Source organism: Salvelinus alpinus, chromosome 3 (genome assembly GCF_045679555.1).
Source record: "Salvelinus alpinus chromosome 3, SLU_Salpinus.1, whole genome shotgun sequence".
In the NCBI taxonomy this organism is placed as follows: Eukaryota; Metazoa; Chordata; class Actinopteri; order Salmoniformes; family Salmonidae; genus Salvelinus; species Salvelinus alpinus.
The window spans coordinates 90,833,586-90,854,872 of record NC_092088.1 but is presented as its reverse complement, the minus strand read 5'-3'; the positions used below and the strand labels follow the sequence as shown (position 1 = coordinate 90,854,872).

The window sequence follows — 21,287 nt, the reverse complement described above, 5'->3', positions numbered from 1 at the left end:
GCCAAAGACACAAACTCTAAATGTAATCCATTTTAAATTCAGGCTGTAACAACAAAATGTGTTAAAAGTCAAGGGAAGTGAACACTTCCTGAAGGCACTATAAGTCTGGTTACTAATCTATTAGCTAATTACACTGTCACGTGATACACTAGATTGACCTCAATGACACAAACACACACACACACACTTTGTAGTTAATTACTCATTTGCTTTAGGACTGACTTTTAACATTCTAATTACTTGTTTTCATTATGCACAAGCTAATATATCAGAGGTCGCAAAATAACAAAAACAACAGCCGACCGGTATGTTTGTTGGCGGTTGATTTTACAAAATCTACATTAGCTCTAATCTAAAATCATTATAATTTCAGTTGGTGCAACCCACCCAGTGTGGGTTAACGATAGCCACGACTTCAACTCCACTAGACCACTGTATCCAACTTCTCACCCTGTGAGCCACCTGCACCAGCTCAGAGCTTCTTTCCTTTCAGCCTCTCTGATGGGGGTTTATTTTGTACTGACTAAAAACAGTCAACTGCTGATTTGGAGTGAAGAGGTGTCTGACAGCGGTAGACGTTACAACTCCAACTTCTCAGAAGTACTGTATCCCCACGTCTCTCCCTCTGAGCCACCTTCGTCACTGAGCACTTACTCTCAAACGTGGAAAACACATTTCCCTCTTCCAGTCAAAGTGCATGCCCCCCCTCCCCTACCCCGCAACACACTCACATTTCAGTCCATTCCTTTCCTCATTAGATTTCAACACCTTCCTCTCCATGGTCACCCGGCCTGACAATGTTCTTGGTGAATCTCTATACTCTCCTCCTGTCCTCTAAACATCTCCCTCTCAGAGGCTACCTCCCAAATGGAATCATATTCCCTATATATAACTCAACTCTGGACCTCCAAGCCAGTTCCACTGAGTTTGTTCATTGTTCCCCTCTAATCAGGGACTGATTTAGACCTGGGACACCAGGTGGGTGATTCCCCTCTAATCAGGGACTGATTTAGACCTGGGACACCAGGTGGGTGATTCCCCTCTAATCAGGGACTGATTTAGACCTGGGACACCAGGTGGGTGATTCCCCTCTAATCAGGGACTGATTTAGACCTGGGACACCAGGTGGGTGATTACCCTCTAATCAGGGACTGATTTAGACCTGGGACACCAGGTGAGTGATCCTCCTCTAATCAGGGACTGACTTAGACCTGGGACACCAGGTGGGTGATTCTCCTCTAATCAGGGACTGATTTAGACCTGGGACACCAGGTGGGTGATTCTCCTCTAATCAGGGACTGATTTAGACCTGGGACACCAGGTGGGTGATTCCCCTCTAATCAGGGACTGATTTAGACCTGGGACACCAGGTGGGTGATTCCCCTCTAATCAGGGACTGATTTAGACCTGGGACACCAGGTGGGTGCAATTCATAATCAGGTAGAACAGAAAACCCCGCAGGCTCCGGACCTCGTAGGGTAAGAGTTGAATACCCCTGCCCTATATAGTGCACTACTTTTGATAAGGCTCTCTGTCTAATGTAGTGCACTACGTAAGGAATAGGGTGCCATTTGGGAAACATACACTATCTAAGACAGGCCCGCTCTGCCTGGAGCATTAGGCAGGATGAATAAATGCATGTGATCCAGCTCGCTGGAATAGGAGTGATGCATATTCCCGTTTGTGTCTGCATGGCTGACTTCACCGTAGTAACTGTTGAGGAGGCTAGGAGGCCATGGAATCCATCAGTAAATGCTTGTCCTTGACATGAATTCATCCTGGTTGAATAATGAATGATACCGAAGAAGGTCTTGTGTACCACTGTTGGGCATGAGGATAACTCACCTCTACACCACCATCTCTTTGTTCTGTGTCCAAAATGCCACCCCAGTCCTTATTTAGTGCAATACTTTTGACCAAGGCCCATGGTAGAAAGTAGTGCACTAAATAGGGAATAGGGTGCCATTTGGGACATAGCCCCTTTTGTGCGATATTAAACATTGATCATATATTCTAATGTGTTTATTATATATTACATGCTTCCTTCTTTATCTCAAGTCTTCTTTCCTCTGATGGACTGGTAGGTCTCTACATATGGGAAAAATATAGCATCTTGCTGTACTGCTAAAGATAGTCTCTGTGTGTGTGTGTGTGTGTGTGTGTGTGTGTGTGTGTGTGTGTGTGTGTGTGTGTGTGTGTGTGTGTGTGTGTGTGTGTGTGTGTGTGTGTGTGTGTGTGTATGTGTGTGTGTGTGTGTGGTGTGTGTAGCTGGCAGTCTTACCTTGAGGTGCGTCGGCATCGCAGGTCTTGGTAGTCCAAGTGGTATTATTCCCTAGTGGCATCGGGCTCTGATCAAACACACAAAAAGAGGCATGTTTCTCTTCTCCATAGCAAACAGAGTATCCAGTACTGTTTGTTTGCTATAATATGAAGGATGTGCACTTAAACTAACTAAGCGTACACAGTTTTCCATTCAACTCAACTGCAATCCAGAAAATAAAACATGTATGGTCATCATTGTGTTCCACCAAGGTGTGTAGCTAAGGCAGCTAATTGAGGCTAATGCGGCTAATGAGCCTAAGGCAGCTAATGTAGCTAATGCACTAACGCAGCTAATACAATAACTGTCCGTTATCATATTTTGTTGTGCTGCCATTTACATTTAAAAGCACATGTTTATCCTTCAACCAATCATGAACCAAAGCCAAGTTTATGTCCATGACAATTGGCCAATACCCCAGACAATACAACAACAACAGCAGGACATAACCATTATGAAGGAGAAACAAAGAACTGGAACAATAGAGAGATTCAAATAAAAAGGAATGGCAGCTGTTTAACCAGACCAAAATACATTTCACTGTCAGTACTATATATTATATCCATCAATTTAGAAGGATTTAACCAAACATCACTCCTTCAGGAGGATTCAGGAGGATGTAACCCTCACTCCTTCAGGAGGATTCAGGAGAATGTAACCCTCACTCCTTCAGGAGGATTCAGGAGAATGTAACCCTCACTCCTTCAGGAGGATTCAGGAGAATGTAACCCTCACTCCTTCAGGAGGATTCAGGAGAATGTAACCCTCACTCCTTCAGGAGGATTCAGGAGGATGGAACCCTCACTCCTTCAGGAGGATTCAGGAGGACGGAACCCTCACTCCTTCAGGAGGATTCAGGAGGATGTAACCCTCACTCCTTCAGGAGGATTCAGGAGAATGTAACCCTCACTCCTTCAGGAGGATTCAGGAGAATGGAACCCTCACTCCTTCAGGAGGATTCAGGAGGATGGAACCCTCACTCCTTCATGAGGATTCAGGAGGACGGAACCCTCACTCCTTCAGGAGGATTCAGGAGAACGGAACCCTCACTCCTTCAGGAGGATTCAGGAGGATGGAACCCTCACTCCTTCAGGAGGATTCAGGAGGACGGAACCCTCACTCCTTCAGGAGGATTCAGGAGGACGGAACCCTCACTCCTTCAGGAGGATTCAGGAGGACGGAACCCTCACTCCCTCAGGAGGATTCAGGAGAATGTAACCCTCACTCCTTCAGGAGAATGTAACCCTCACTCCTTCAGGAGGATTCAGGAGGATGGAACCCTCACTCCTTTAGGAGGTTTCAGGAGAATGGAACCCTCACTCCTTCAGGAGGATTCAGGAGGATGGAACCCTCACTCATTTAGGAGGATTCAGGAAGATGGAACCCTCACTCCTTCAGGATGATTCAGGAGGATGGAACCCTCACTCCTTCAGGAGGCTTCAGGAGGATGTAACCCTCACTCCTTCAGGAGGATCCAGGAGGATGGAACCCTCACTCCTTCAGGAGGATTCAGGAGGATGGAACCCTCACTCCTTCAGGAGGATTCAGGAGGATGGAACCCTCACTCCTTCAGGAGGATTCAGGAGGATGGAACCCTCACTCCTTCAGGAGGATTCAGGAGGATGGAACCCTCACTCCTTCAGGAGGATTCAAGAGGATGGAACCCTCACTCCTTCAGGAGGATTCAGGAGGATGGAACCCTCACTCCTTCAGAGTTTGTTGGATTTAATCCACCCAAATTGACAGTAAAACCTAAATGGAAGAATGTTAGAGCAGGGCTCAAGTTATAAATCCCCTGGTTCCCTGCTCCAATGGATCAGAAGGAGACGATGGTATTAAGGACAGAGAGAGATGATGAATGAGGCTGGGTATACAGGTGAACAGTATTGGTGTGCGTGTGTGATGTGGATTTACGCTCATTAAAATATCTTTCCTTAGAGTTCTAACATTATTAATGACTTTATTTTTTACACAAGATATGACCCCTCCCCCCCACCTCCTCCCCAGACACTCTCAACCCCTCCCCCACACACACACACACCCTCCCCAGACACCCCCAACCCCTCCCCAGATCCCCCAAGCCCACCCCCAGCCCCTCCGAGGTCCCCCCACACACACCCTGACCCCTTCTCCAGATCCCCAAACATACACCCACCCCCTCCGCAGTCCCACCCCACACACACCCACCAGACCCCCCAGACACACCCAGGCCTCCCCCACACAGCAGCTCACCTGCAGCAGGTAGTTCTGGCTCCCGTACATGACGTACTGCGGGGCCAGGCTGTAGATCATGAAGCTGGTGTGAAGGACAATCAGCAGTAGAATCATGCAGAGGAAGAGGAGGGCCTGGGGACGGGTTCTCTTGGGTCTGATCTTGTACAGCTGTCAGACAACACATTACAGTTAGATTAGTATGTCTGCTGTTAGACAACACATTACAGTTAGATTAGTATGTCTGCTGTCAGACAACACATTACAGTTAGATTAGTATGTCTGCTGTCAGACAACACATTACAGTTAGATTAGTATGTCTGCAGTCAGTTAGACGATTACGTCTGCCGTCAGGTAGGTGATTACGTCTGCCGTCAGTTAGGTGATTACGTCTGCCGTCAGTTAGGCGATTACGTCTGCCGTCAGTTAGGTGATTATGTCTGCCGTCAGTTAGGTGATTACGTCTGCCGTCAGTTAGGTGATTACGTCTGCAGTCTGTTAGGTGATTACGTCTGCCGTCAGTTAGGTGATTACGTCTGCAGTCTGTTAGGTGATTACGTCTGCCGTCAGTTAGGTGATTACGTCTGCAGTCTGTTAGGTGATTACGTCTGCAGTCTGTTAGGTGATTACGTCTGCCGTCAGTTAGGTGATTACGTCTGCAGTCAGTTAGGTGATTACGTCTGCCGTCAGTTAGGCGATTACGTCTGCCGTCAGTTAGGTGATTACGTCTGCCGTCAGTTAGGTGATTACGTCTGCAGTCTGTTAGGTGATTACGTCTGCCGTCAGTTAGGTGATTACGTCTGCCGTCAGTTAGGTGATTACGTCTGCAGTCAGTTAGGTGATTACGTCTGCCGTCAGTTAGGTGATTACGTCTGCCGTCAGTTAGGTGATTACGTCTGCCGTCAGTTAGGTGATTACGTCTGCCGTCAGTTAGGTGATTACGTCTGCAGTCTGTTAGGTGATTACGTCTGCCGTCAGTTAGATGATTACGTCTGCCGTCAGTTAGGTGATTACGTCTGCCGTCAGTTAGGTGATTACGTCTGCCGTCAGTTAGGTGATTACGTCTGCCGTCAGTTAGATGATTACGTCTGCCGTCAGTTAGGTGATTACGTCTGCCGTCAGTTAGGTGATTACGTCTGCCGTCAGTTAGATGATTACGTCTGCCGTCAGTTAGATGATTACGTCTGCCGTCAGTTAGATGATTACGTCTGCCGTCAGTTAGGTGATTACGTCTGCCGTCAGTTAGGTGATTACGTCTGCCGTCAGTTAGGTGATTACGTCTGCAGTCTGTTAGGTGATTACGTCTGCAGTCTGTTAGGTGATTACGTCTGCAGTCTGTTAGGTGATTACGTCTGCAGTCTGTTAGGTGATTACGTCTTCCAGCTAGTTAAAAACAACAGAGAATGTCTCCTAGGAAGTTATAGAGAGACAGGAAACATGCAGTAATAGATAGCATGTCTGAAAGATAATCGTGGAGAAACAGCGAAAGCAGGTTCATCTACCACACATAGATGTAGCAATGAGATGAGACATAATGATACACATCTTCTTTTATGTGATTACTCTATGAACGGGCGAGTGTGTGTGTGTGCCTAGGTGTGTGTGTGTGTGTGTGTGCCTAGGTGTGTGTGTGTGTGTGTGGGGGGGGGGGGGGAGCTGACCCGTATCCAGAAGAACCAGATGCCCATGTTCCTGATGCCGGCCATGGAGGTGAACACAAAGTACATGGTGATGACAGTGATCAGGACATAATCCAACGGGAACACCTGGGAGACATCAGGTCAAAGGTTAGAGAGAGAGACACAGAGAGACACAGAGACAGTGTGATAGCTCCCAACTCACTCCTCTTCAACAGAGCATCATCGCAATATCCACACACACACACACACACACACACACACACACACACACACACACACACACACACACACACACACACACACACACACACACACACACACACACACACACACACACACACACACACACACACACACACACACACACACACACACAGCTGTGTTGAGGTGGGGAAATTAGCAGCAGTAGTCTGCTATAGTGTAACAATATAGCACTCTGTCCTGGTAGTAGTCTGCTGTACTATAACACTCTGTCCTGGCAGTAGTCTGCTGTACTGTAACACTCTGTCCTGGCAGTAGTCTGCTGTACTGTAACACGCTGTCCTGGCAGTAGTCTGCTGTACTGTAACACTCTGTCCTGGCAGTAGTCTGCTGTACTGTAACACTCTGTCCTGGCAGTAGTCTGCTGTACTGTAACACTGTCCTGGTAGTAGTCTGCTGTACTGTAACACGCTGTCCTGGTAGTAGTCTGCTGTACTGTAACACTCTGTCCTGGTAGTAGTCTGCTGTACTGTAACACTGTCCTGGTAGTAGTCTGCTGTACTGTAACACTCTGTCCTGGCAGTAGTCTGCTGTACTGTAACACTCTGTCCTGGCAGTAGTCTGCTCTACTGAAACTGTCCTGGTAGTAGTCTGCTGTACTGTAACACTGTCCTGGTAGTAGTCTGCTGTACTGTAACACTCTGTCCTGGTAGTAGTCTGCTGTACTGAAACTGTCCTGGTAGTAGTCTGCTGTACTGTAACACTGTCCTGGCACTAGTCTGCTGTACTGTAACACTGTCCTGGCAGTAGTCTGCTGTACTGTAACACTCTGTCCTGGCAGTAGTCTGCTGTACTGTAACACTGTCCTGGTTGTAGTTTGCTGTACTGTAACACTCTGTCCTGGCAGTAGTCTGCTGTACTGTAACACTCTGTCCTGGCAGTAGTCTGCTGTACTGTAACACTGTCCTGGTAGTAGTCTGCTGTACTGTAACACTCTGTCCTGGTAGTAGTCTGCTGTACTGTAACACTCTGTCCTGGTAGTAGTCTGCTGTACTGTAACACTCTGTCCTGGTAGTAGTCTGCTGTACTGTAACACTGTCCTGGTAGTAGTCTGCTGTACTGTAACACTCTGTCCTGGTAGTAGTCTGCTGTACTGTAACACTCTGTCCTGGTAGTAGTCTGCTGTACTGTAACACTGTCCTGGTAGTAGTCTGCTGTACTGTAACACTGTCCTGGTAGTAGTCTGCTGTACTGTAACACTCTGTCCTGGTAGTAGTCTGCTGTACTGTAACACTCTGTCCTGGCAGTAGTCTGCTGTACTGTAACACTCTGTCCTGGCAGTAGTCTGCTGTACTGTAACACTGTCCTGGTAGTAGTCTGCTGTACTGTAACACTCTGTCCTGGCAGTAGTCTGCTGTACTGTAACACTCTGTCCTGGCAGTAGTCTGCTGTACTGTAACACTCTGTCCTGGCAGTAGTCTGCTGTACTGTAACACTGTCCTGGTAGTAGTCTGCTGTACTGTAACACTCTGTCCTGGTAGTAGTCTGCTGTACTGTAACACTCTGTCCTGGTAGTAGTCTGCTGTACTGTAACACTCTGTCCTGGTAGTAGTCTGCTGTACTGTAACACTGTCCTGGTAGTAGTCTGCTGTACTGTAACACTCTGTCCTGGTAGTAGTCTGCTGTACTGTAACACTCTGTCCTGGTAGTAGTCTGCTGTACTGTAACACTCTGTCCTGGTAGTAGTCTGCTGTACTGTAACACTGTCCTGGTAGTAGTCTGCTGTACTGTAACACGCTGTCCTGGTAGTAGTCTGCTGTACTGTAACACGCTGTCCTGGTAGTAGTCTGCTGTACTGTAACACTGTCCTGGTAGTAGTCTGCTGTACTGTAACACTCTGTCCTGGTAGTAGTCTGCTGTACTGTAACACTCTATCCTGGTAGTAGTCTGCTGTACTGTAACACTCTGTCCTGGCAGTAGTCTGCTGTACTGTAACACTCTGTCCTGGCAGTAGTCTGCTGTACTGTAACACTCTGTCCTGGCAGTAGTCTGCTGTACTGTAACACTCTGTCCTGGTAGTAGTCTGCTGTACTGTAACACTCTGTCCTGGTAGTAGTCTGCTGTACTGTAACACTGTCCTGGTAGTAGTCTGCTGTACTGTAACACTGTCCTGGTAGTAGTCTGCTGTACTGTAACACTCTGTCCTGGTAGTAGTCTGCTGTACTGTAACACTCTGTCCTGGTAGTAGTCTGCTGTACTGTAACACTCTGTCCTGGTAGTAGTCTGCTGTACTGTAACACTGTCCTGGTAGTAGTCTGCTGTACTGTAACACGCTGTCCTGGTAGTAGTCTGCTGTACTGTAACACGCTGTCCTGGTAGTAGTCTGCTGTACTGTAACACTGTCCTGGTAGTAGTCTGCTGTACTGTAACACTCTGTCCTGGTAGTAGTCTGCTGTACTGTAACACTCTATCCTGGTAGTAGTCTGCTGTACTGTAACACTCTGTCCTGGCAGTAGTCTGCTGTACTGTAACACTCTGTCCTGGCAGTAGTCTGCTGTACTGTAACACTCTGTCCTGGCAGTAGTCTGCTGTACTGTAACACTCTGTCCTGGTAGTAGTCTGCTGTACTGTAACACTCTGTCCTGGTAGTAGTCTGCTGTACTGTAACACTGTCCTGGTAGTAGTCTGCTGTACTGTAACACTGTCCTGGTAGTAGTCTGCTGTACTGTAACACTGTCCTGGTAGTAGTCTGCTGTACTGTAACACTCTGTCCTGGCAGTAGTCTGCTGTACTGTAACACTCTGTCCTGGCCCATTAATCCTCAGAGGCATAGTCAAGACAATAGAGAGTGTTGAAATACGAGGTGTGTATGTGAGTCTAGTGGTGTTTCTCCAAAAGCATACTACCGTGCTCTGAGCACGCACATTGGAGCATGGGAGGGTCGGAGTAGGAGTCCAAATCAAAGTACGTGAAACGGAGCACGGAGGGCACTTCTCTGATGTGTACTCCGTGTGTACATATTTTGAAGCATCCATCCATGCAAGCTTCAACGGAAAGTATGCAAAGAAATAGGACGCACCCAACAGAAAATTACTCCATTTTTTTTTATAGCAATGGCAGTCATTCTTTGAGCTGAAGCGAGAGAAAATAAACTCAGACTTTGGACTGTAACGTTTCCTATTCACATCTCATATGTTGCCTGACTACAAAATGTTATCTTGATACGTTAATAAATACATGCTGTGTTAATTTTGGAATGTTTACCTGCCTACAATACCCACTGTAGTGTGCGTAGGTGGCAAGCCCATAGTAAGTCAATAGGGCTAACTAGCTACTAGTACTGAAAGCTACCCACGAAGAATTGACATTTACCATGCATAACATTAGTTTTAGGTCATTTTTGCTTGTTAAAGTATCTGGGTTAGCTATATTATTATAATTCACATATAGCTAGCTGATAGTTATGAAGTAAAATGTTTGCTTTGTCTACATCTTGTTTGGTCTCTATTGTTGCCATTGTCCTGGCTGGAAGAAGGGTCAGTGAATGGGGAGTGCTGCTCAGCGTGAGGTAATACAGCAGGGGGAGTGCTGCTCAGAGTGAGGTAATACAGCAGGGGGAGTGCTGCTCAGCGTGAGGTAATACAGCAGGGGGAGTGCTGCTCAGCGTGAGGTAATACAGCAGGGGGAGTGCTGCTCAGCGTGAGGTAATACAGCAGGGGGAGTGCTGCTCAGCGTGAGGTAATACAGTAGGGGGAGTGCTGCTCAGCGTGAGGTAATACAGTAGGGGGAGTGCTGCTCAGCGTGAGGTAATACAGCAGGGGGAGTGCTGCTCAGCGTGAGGTAATACAGCAGGGGGAGTGCTGCTCAGCGTGAGGTAATACAGCAGGGGGAGTGCTGCTCAGCGTGAGGTAATACAGCAGGGGGAGTGCTGCTCAGCGTGAGGTAATACAGCAGGGGGAGTGCTGCTCGGCGTGAGGTAATACAGTAGGGGGAGTGCTGCTCAGCGTGAGGTAATACAGCAGGGGGAGTGCTGCTCAGCGTGAGGTAATACAGCAGGGGGAGTGCTGCTCAGCGTGAGGTAATACAGCAGGGGGAGTGCTTCTCAAATGGAATGTTTCATGTATTCTCCAGAACCTCGCCCTCACAGGAACGTCCTCAGAGAACTCGGAGCATGGTAGTATGGAGCATGGTAGTATGGAGCATGGTAGTATACATAGAGAAACACTGTAGGTGTGTGTGTGTCTAGGTGTGTGTTCGCTTCAGTGGGTCGCTCAAAAAATAATAATACATTTAAAAGTTTTGTGGGTGGAAAACTCTTTGAAAGTCATGCTGACGGAAAATGACTGTCCAATAAGTTGCTTTGGCTGCACGTCACTGTGGAGGAAATGTTAATGCCTGGCACTTTGGCAGCTTTACACTCATAACTCCTACTGGGCTTGACATGCATTTTAAATAGTAGGATACACTGTGACCTTTACAATTCCCATCATCAGATCCTCCTACAAGCCAATCAGGGGCTGGATGATCTCAAATAGCAGCCTATGCTCTATATACAGTTGAAGTCGGAAGTTTACATTCACCTTAGCCAAATACATTTAAACTCAGTTTTTCACAATTCCTGACATTTAATCCCAGTAAAAACTCCCTGTTTTAGGTCAGTTAGGATCACCACTTTATTTTAGGAATGTGAAATGTCAGAATAATAGTAGAGAAAATTATGTATTTCAGCGTTTATTTCTTTTATCACATTAGAAGTGGGTCAGAAGTTTACATACACTCAATTAGTATTTGGTAGCATTGCTCGCACATGCGTTTTCAGTTCTGCCCACACATTTTCTATAGGGTTGAGGACAGGGCTTTGTGATGGCCATTCCAAAACCTTTACTTTGTGTTCCGTAAGCCATTTTGTCACAACTTTGGAAGTTTGTTTGGGGTCATTGTTCATCTGGATGACCCATTTGCGACCAAGCTTTAACTTCCTGACTGATGTCTTGAGATGTTGCTTCAATATATCCACATAATTTTCCATCCTCATGATACCATCTATTTTGTGAAGTGCACCAGTCCCTCCTGCAGAAAAACACCATCACAACATGATGCTGCCACCCCCATGCTTCATGGTTGGGATGGTGTTCTTCGGCTTGCAAGCCTCCCCCTTTTTCCTCCAAACATAACGATGGTCATTATGCCCAAACAGTTCTATTTTTGTTTCATCAGACAAGAGGACATTTCTCCAAAAAGTATGATGTTTGTCCCCATGTGCAGTTGCAAACCGTAGTCTGGCTTTTTTATGGCGGTTTTGGAGCAGTAGCTTCTTCCTTGCTGAGCGGCCTTTCAGGTGATGTCAATATAGGACTCATTTTACTGTGGATATAGACACTTTTGTACCGGTTTCCTTCAGTATCTTCACAAGCTCCTTTGCTGTTGTTCAGGGATTGATTTGCACTTTCCTCACCAAAGTACGTTCATCTCTAGGAGACAGAACGCGTCTCCTTCCTGAGCGGTATGACGGCTACGTGGTCCCACGGTGTTTATACTTGTGTACTATTGTTTGTACAGATGAATGTGGTACCTTCAGGTATTTGGAAATTGCTCCCAAGGATGAACCAGACTTGTGGAGGTCTACAATGTTTTTTCTGAGTTCTTGGCTGATTTCTTTTGAGTTTCCCATGATGTCAAGCAAAGAGGCACTGAGTTTGAAGGTAGGCCTTGAAATACATCCACAGGTACACCTCCAATTGACTCAAATTATGTCAATTAGCCAATCAGAAGCTTCTAAAGCCATGACATCATTTTCTGGAATTTTCCAAGCTGTTTTAAGGCACAGTGACCTTCGTGTACGTAAACTTCTGACCCACTGGAATTGTGATACAGTGTATTATAAGTGAAATAATCTGTCTGTAAACAATTGTTGGAAATATTACTTGTATCATGTACAAAGTAGATGTCCTAACCAACTTGCCAAAACTATAGTTTGTTAACAAGAAATTTGTGGAGTGGTTGAAAAACGACCTAAGTGTATGTAAACTTCCGACTTCAACTGTATATCGACAACTCTCTCTCCCTCCCTCTATCTCTCAAAAGTAGTGCACTATGTTGGGATTAGGAACCCAGGGTTTTGGTCATTCACATCACAGAGAAGACATTATGAATACGCCAGTAATGTGGTGGTGATTATTCTCCTTCACCATGGGTCCTGGGGGAATAATATATTTTAATTAAAGTATCCTACTCTAATTGTAGAAATCAATGGCCAGGACTTCTCTCTGACTGTGTCCCAAATGGCACCATAGGGATCTTGTCAAAAGTAGTGCACTATATAGGGAATGGAGTGCCATTTGGGACCCATGCTCTCTTTAATACTTCTTGATCTAATTAGCTGATTTGAGAACGATGACGTAGGGTGGCTATGGAACGATTATATACCAAAGCACCGGAACACTTACCATTCCACTACTAACAACAAGTTAAAGTAAAATACATTGAACTATTCATTTAAATCTCTACTGAGCCACTTACCATTCCACTACTAACATCAAGTTAAAGTAAAATACATTGAACTACTCATTTAATCTCTACCGAGCCACTTACGATTCCACAACTAACATCAAGTTAAAATAAAATACATTGAACTACTCATTTAATCTCTACCGAGCCACAACTAACATCAAGTTAAAGTAAAACACATTTAACTACTCATTTAAATCTCTACCGAGCAACTTACCATTCCACTACTAACATCAAGTTAAAGTAAAACACATTGAACTACTCATTTAATCTCTACCGAGCCACTTACCATTCCACACTGATGATAAAGTAAGTTCTAAAAGTAATGTAAAATGGCCTGGAAAATGGCATGTACTTAATAATGTATTATTATGGTAAAAGATACTAATTGACCGCTTGTGACCTGTACTGTTTTAGTAATATAATTCATTATTGTAGATAATATGAGATCGACAAAAATTATGAACATTATCCCACTGAGGCCAACGGCATGGAGCATTATCCCACTGAGGCCAACGGCATGGAACATTATCCCACTGAGGCCAACGACATGGAACATTATCCCACTGAGGCCAACGGCATGGAACATTATCCCACTGAGGCCAACGGCATGGAACATTATCCCACTGAGGCCAACGGCATGGAACGTTATCCCACTGAGGTCAACGGCATGGAACGTTATCCCACTGAGGTCAACGGCATGGAACGTTATCCAACTGAGGCCAACGGCATGGAACGTTATCCCACTGAGACCAACGGCATGGAACATTATCCCACTGAGGCCAACGGCATGGAACATTATCCCACTGAGGCCAACGGCATGGAACATTATCCCACTGAGGCCAACGGCATGGAACATTATCCCACTGAGGCCAACGACATGGAACATTATCCCACTGAGGCCAACGGCATGGAACATTATCCCACTGAGGCCAACGGCATGGAACATTATCCCACTGAGGCCAACGGCATGGAACGTTATCCCACTGAGGCCAACGACATGGAACGTTATCCCACTGAGGTCAACGGCATGGAACGTTATCCAACTGAGGCCAACGGCATGGAACGTTATCCCACTGAGACCAACGGCATGGAACATTATCCCACTGAGGCCAACGGCATGGAACATTATCCCACTGAGGCCAACGGCATGGAACATTATCCCACTGAGGCCAACGGCATGGAACATTATCCCACTGAGGCCAACGGCATGGAACATTATCCCACTGAGGCCAACGGCATGGAACATTATCCCACTGAGGCCAACGGCATGGAACATTATCCCACTGAGGTCAACGGCATTGAACATTATCCCACTGAGGCCAACGGCATGGAACATTATCCTACTGAGGCCAACGACATGGAACATTATCCCACTGAGACCAACGGCATGGAACATTATCCCACTGAGGCCAACGACATGGAACATTATCCCACTGAGGCCAACGACATGGAACATTATCCCACTGAGGTCAACGGCATGGAACATTATCCCACTGAGGTCAACGGCATGGACCATTATCCCACTGAGACCAACGGCATGGAACATTATCCCACTGAGGCCAACGGCATGGAACATTATCCTACTGAGGCCAACGACATGGAACATTATCCCACTGAGGCCAACGGCATGGAACATTATCCCACTGAGTTCAACGGCATGGAACATTATCCCACTGAGGCCAACGACATGGAACATTATCCCACTGAGGCCAACGACATGGAACATTATCCCACTGAGGCCAACGGCATGGAACATTATCCCACTGAGGCCAACGGCATGGAACATTATCCCACTGAGGCCAACGGCATGGAACATTATCCCACTGAGACCAACGGCATGGAACATTATCCCACTGAGGCCAACGGCATGGAACATTATCCCACTGAGGCCAACGGCATGGAACATTATCCCACTGAGGCCAACGGCATGGAACATTATCCCACTGAGGCCAACGGCATGGAACATTATCCCACTGAGGCCAACAACATGGAACATTATCCCACTGAGGCCAACAACATGGAACATTATCCCACTGAGGCCAACGGCATGGAACATTATCCCACTGAGGCCAACGGCATGGAACATTATCCCACTGAGGCCAACAGCTTGAAACATTATCCCACTGAGGCCAACAGCTTGAAACATTATCCCACTTTAAGGAAAGAGGGGCTTCAGTATACTCACAGGCTGCGCGCAGACTCACATGGCATACACATATACACACAAACACTTAAACGTTTTGTCATATAGCAGACGTTCTTATACAGAGCGACTTACAGTAAGTGCATTCATCTACACACACACACACAAACAGTACTCACAGGCTGGAGAGTCAGCAGGAGTTCATTCAGAGGGTTGGTGAGGTTGGTGCCAAACACCATGAAGCCAGAACTGATGCCAGCAGAGTGAAGAGCTTTGTCCAAACTGCAGAACAGAACAGACTAGTTTAGTTCTCTTCCAAGGAAATTATTGTTCACAGGCGCGTAACAATAACAGACACAAACCATTTAACATGAGTTAAACAACACGTTACTATAACAGACACAAACCATTTCACATTAGTTAAACAACATGTTACAATAACAGACACAAACCATTTCACATTAGTTAAACAACATGTTACAATAACAGACACAAACCATTTCACATTAGTTAAACAACATGTTACTATAACAGACACAAACCATTTCACATTAGTTAAACAGCACATTACTATAACAGACACAAACTATTTCACATTAGTTAAACAACACGTTACTATAACAGACACAAACCATTTCACATTAGTTAAACAACACGTTACTATAACAGACACAAACCATTTCGCATTAGTTAAACAGCACATTACTATAACAGACACAAACCATTTCACATTAGTTAAACAACACGTTACTATAACAGACACAAACCATTTCACATTAGTTAAACAGCACATTACTATAACAGACACAAACCATTTCACATTAGTTAAACAACACGTTACTATAACAGACACAAACCATTTCACATTAGTTAAACAACACGTTACTATAACAGACACAAACCATTTCACATTAGTTAAACAGCACATTACTATAACAGACACAAACCATTTCACATTAGTTAAACAACACGTTACTATAACAGACACAAACCATTTCACATTAGTTAAACAACACGTTACTATAACAGACACAAACCAATTAACATTCATTAAACAGCATGTTACTATAACAGACACAAACCATTTAACATTCGTTAAACAGCATGTTACTATAACAGACACAAACCATTTCACATTAGTTAAACAACACGTTACTATAACAGACACAAACCATTTCACATTAGTTAAACAGCACATTACTATAACAGACACAAACCATTTCACATTAGTTAAACAACACGTTACTATAACAGACACAAACCATTTCACATTAGTTAAACAGCACATTACTATAACAGACACAAAGCATTTCACATTAGTTAAACAACACGTTACTATAACAGACACAAACCATTTCACATTAGTTAAACAACACGTTACTATAACAGACACAAACCATTTAACATTCATTAAACAGCATGTTACTATAACAGACACAAACCATTTAACATTCGTTAAACAGCATGTTACTATAACAGACACAAACCATTTAACATTCGTTAAACAGCATGTTACTATAACAGACACACACCATTTCACATTAACATCATGTTACTATAACAGACACAAATCATTTCACATTAAACAACACGTTACTATAACAGACAGAAAACCATTTAACATGAGTTAAACAACACGTTACTATAACAGACAAACCATTTAACATTAACAGTATGTTACTATAACAGACACAAACCATTTCACATTAGTTTAACCATGCATCATAAATCCATATGAACTTTTATCAGATATGAGATATGACAGCACACTGAAACTTTACTGGCTACACTAACTACAATCACACTGAAAGGACCCTGCAACTTCTCTGGCTACACTAACTACAATCACACTGTCAGGACCCTGCAACTTCTCTGGCTACACTAACTACAATCACACTGTCAGGACCCTGCAACATTACTGGCTACACTAACTACAATCACACTGTCAGGACCCTGCAACTTTACTGGCTACACTAACAACAATCACACTGTCAGGACCACACTGTCTGTGTGACTCATGAGTCTTAGTAACAACACTGTCTGTGTGACTCATGAGTCTTAGTAACAACACTGTCTGTGTGACTCATGAGTCTTAGTAACAACACTGTCTGTGTGACTTATGAGTCTTAGTAACAACACTGTCTGTCTGTGTGACTCATGAGTCTTAGTAACAACACTGTCTGTGTGACTCATGAGTCTTAGTAACAACACTGTCTGTGTGACTCATGAGTCTTAGTAACAACACTGTCTGTGTGACTCATGAGTCTTAGTAACAACACTGTCTGTGTGACTCATGAGTCTTAGTAACAACACTGTCTGTGTGACTCATGAGTCTTAGTAACAACACTGTCTGTGTGACTCATGAGTCTTAGTAACAACACTGTCTGTGTGACTTATGAGTCTTAGTAACAACACTGTCTGTGTGACTCATGAGTCTTAGTAACAACACTGTCTGTGTGACTCATGAGTCTTAGTAACAACACTGTCTGTGTGACTCATGAGTCTTAGTAACAACACTGTCTGTGTGACTCATGAGTCTTAGTAACAACACTGTCTGTGTGACTCATGAGTCTTAGTAACAACACTGTCTGTGCGACGTGGGCCTGTACTATCTATACTAACTATTACTATCGTACCCAGAAACAGTAATACTTATGTGTTGTAGTAAATAAGAGTGACTCTGCATTACATTTATATGGCAGGTTAGGTGTACATGAGTCTACTTACTTTGAAATGAACAGAGCGACAACAAACAGCAGAGCGAACAGGATGAAGAAAATTCCCAGCAGAATCTGAAGGAGAGACAGAGAGAGAAAGAGAGAGAGAGGAGAAAGGGAGAGAGGAGAAAGAGGGAGAGAAGGAGAGGAGGGAGAGAGAAGGGGGAGGGAGAGGGAGAGAGAGAGAGAGAGGAGGGAGAGAAATAGAGGAGGGAGAGGGAGAAAGAGAGAGGAGGGAAAGGGAGAGAAAGAGAGAGGAGGGAGAGGGAGAGAAAGAGAGAAGAGGGAGAGAAAGAGAGAGGAGGGAGAGGGAGAGAAAGAGAGAGGAGGGAGAGGGAGAGAGAGGAGGGGGAGAGAGAGGAGGGAGAGAGAGAGAGAGGAGGAAGAGGGAGAGAAAGAGAGGAGGGAGAGGGAGAGAGAGGAGGGGGAGGGAGAGGGAGGGAGAGGGAGAGAGAGGAGAGAGAGAGAGGAGGAAGAGGGAGAGAAAGAGAGAGGAGGGAGAGGGAGAGAAAGAAAAGAGAGAAAGAGACAGAAAGAGAAAAGGTGAGAGAAAGAGAGAAGATAAAAGAGAGATGTTATGATGTTGAAGGCATCAGTCACAAGGGAAGTGTTAGGTATTAATATCCTCCATGCTGTCGACTACATGCAGAGGGGACTGAAACGTGTTAGAATGGCAACTCATGGGCCTTCAGACTTTAACCTAAGGGTCATGTCATTTGTCAAAGCATGGCCATATGGACTGGCCGGGCACAGAGCGCGGTCTGCCACTGCTGCCAAAGATGACGGGGAGGCAGGGGAGGCGAAACAGAGGCCCAGACCAGTGTGTGTGTGTGTGTGTGTGTGTGTGTGTGTGTGTGTGTGTGTGTGTGTGTCTGTCTGCTTGCCAGCCTTCCAGTGGCCCTTCTGGCCTCAGGTCAGCTAAAAATGTCACTTACCAACTTTGGCCACCAGGGACAAAATACAGTCAAACACATGTACACACATATGCCAGATACAGACACCCCACAACACACACACACACACCAAACACACGCGCACACAGACACAAATACCATGACATTGCTGAGCCCAATCACATCTGACAGCCTGTGTTAATCTTCTGAGTCTAACTGTGTCTGCTTCAGAAAATGCTGTCTCTCTTTTGTGGGATAAACATAAGGCACTTCTAGGTCTTGTGGTATATTTGGGTTAAACTATCCTCAATTCAATGGAATTGCAACCCTCCGCATGCACAGTGCATTCTTCCATCACATGTACAGCTGACTCTCAAGATCTTGCAAACTAATGAGATGCTATTGAGCTCACGCTACTACACTGTCTGAGCCAAGGACTACATGCTTTCTGGTAAGTTCTTATTACAATACTGGGTGGGGTGAATATTTTATTTTACATACATCATTTTTTTGTTAACTAGTAAATAGTAGCCTACAGCAAAGTGTGTTTAAATAATTTCTAACTTGTTAACAATTTCTGCTAGTTAGTTTTTGCTACCATGTGGGTTTTAGCTTTATTGAGCCTGCTAACTGAGGAGTGTTAATTCACCTGTTTCCATACTTTCATTTTAAAACATTTACATTACAAAGGAGTTGTTTAAATCTAACTGCTTAAATATTTATCTGTATATGGATTTTTTTTTTTTTTTTAAGTTATTTTTAAAAAATCGAATCTTTACATGAAAATGCCACGGGCACTATATGATGTGCGGAGACCTTTCAGTGCAGCTAATGTAGAAGGAAAAGCTGTGTACATTTGCAAATACTGTGTCAAATCATATGTGAAGAATGCAACAAAGATGCAGAATCATCTGGCCAAGTGCATAAAGTTCCCTCAGCGCTCACAACAAGCAACCTCTGACAAAAGTCCCTCTACTTCTATTCGAGGTGAAAATGATGAATCCGACACCTTATCGATTGCAACAGCTCATGGACCTCCTAGAATCAGACGCTTTTTTGACTCAATAGAGGAACGTAGTCAGAGAAATGCTAATGAATGTCTTTGCTCGAGCTGTGTATGCAACTGGTTCACCTCTGTTGCTCACAGGCAATGTGTATTGGAAGAGATTTCTGAATGTTCTACACCCAGCATACACCCCTCCAACCAGAGATGCTTTATCTACTAATTTGCTGGATGCAGAGTTCAACAGAGTTCAAGTGAAGGCCAGGCAAATCATAGAGAAAGCAGACTGTATTGCAATCATCTCTGATGGGTGTTCGTGGGCATGGAATAATTAACTACATCATCTCCACCCCTCAACCAGTATTCTACAAGAGCACGGACACAAGGGACAACAGACACACCGGTCTCTACATTGTAGATGAGCTGAAGGCAGTCATCAATGACCTTGACCACAGAAGGTATTTGCACTGGTGACAGACAATGCCGCGAACATGAAGGCTGCTTGGTCTAAAGTGGAGGAGTCCTACCCTCACATCACACCCATTGGCTGTGCTGCTCATGCATTGAATCTGCTCCTCGGGGACATCATGGCACTGAAAACAATGGATACACTCTACAAGAGAGCCAAGGAAAATGTTAGGTATAGAAAGTGTCATCAAGTTATAGCAACAATCTACCTCACCAAGCAAAGTGAGAAGAATAAGAGCACCACATTCTGTTCTGAAATACATCAAAAAGCGTGAAGACTTCTGCCTGAAGCCCATACACGCCGCAGCGTACATGTTGGACCCCAAGGATGCTGGCAAGAGCATCCTGTCTGGTGCAGAGAATCAACAAGGCCTATGGTGTCATCACTACCGTGTCTCGCCACCTTGGCCTGGATGAGGGCAAGGTTCTTGGCAGTCTGGCGAAGTACACTTCCAAGCAAGGGCTTTGGGATGGAGATGCAATATGGCAGTCGTGCCAACATATCTCATCAGCCACCTGGTGGAAGGGACTTTGTGGATCTGAGGCTCTTTCCCCTGTTGCCTCCATCATCCTCCAAATCCCACCAACATCAGCCGCCTCAGAGCGCAACTGGTCCTTGTTTGGGAACACACACACCAAAGCACGCAACAGGCAGACCAACACAATGGCTGAAAAATTGGTGTCCATCTGGGCAAATTTGAGGCTTTTTGAGCCTGACAACAAGCCATCCTCAACAAGGTTGGAAAGTGACAGTGATGATGAGGCCTCAGAGTCTGATGTTCAAGAGGTGGACATTGAGGAGGTCCAGGGAGAATACATGGAAGCCTGAGAGGAAGACAACCAAAGCTTTAGTTTCCCGACTATCATTTTACAGATGTATGTTGAAAACGTTTTTGGGAGATGGATAATTTGGGATCATTCAATATTCCCCTTCTTTTGTTGTTCAATGAAAACATCCCATGTGAAGAGTCAACTCATTTAATTCAAGTTCAATTCGTAACTAAATTGATTTTTAAAATTTCTATTGGAAGGATTTAATAATTATGTCTACTTATGATAAGGTAAAAGGTTTATGCTTCTGTCTCCATATGATATAGCAAATATATCCAATGCAAAATTCAAAAGGCACTCGCACATCTGAGCAATCTTATTTGCAGGTGCATGGCAACAATTGAACAAGA

General features: G+C 44.9%; 1 protein-coding gene across 2 annotated transcripts in view; it reads right to left on the bottom strand.

The window, feature by feature from the left end:
* Positions 1 to 21,287, bottom strand: part of lmbrd1 (LMBR1 domain containing 1) — a 189,337-nt gene that overhangs the window by 42,026 nt on the left and 126,024 nt on the right. For both annotated transcript variants that reach the window (XM_071394464.1, XM_071394465.1), the window contains exons 11-15: positions 17,753 to 17,817; positions 15,205 to 15,307; positions 6,193 to 6,297; positions 4,553 to 4,702; positions 2,282 to 2,348 (exon numbers count right to left, since the gene is read on the bottom strand). In XM_071394464.1, the coding sequence (XP_071250565.1) occupies positions 2,282 to 2,348; positions 4,553 to 4,702; positions 6,193 to 6,297; positions 15,205 to 15,307; positions 17,753 to 17,817 (490 nt within the window). The remainder of the gene's footprint in view (positions 1 to 2,281; positions 2,349 to 4,552; positions 4,703 to 6,192; positions 6,298 to 15,204; positions 15,308 to 17,752; positions 17,818 to 21,287) is intronic.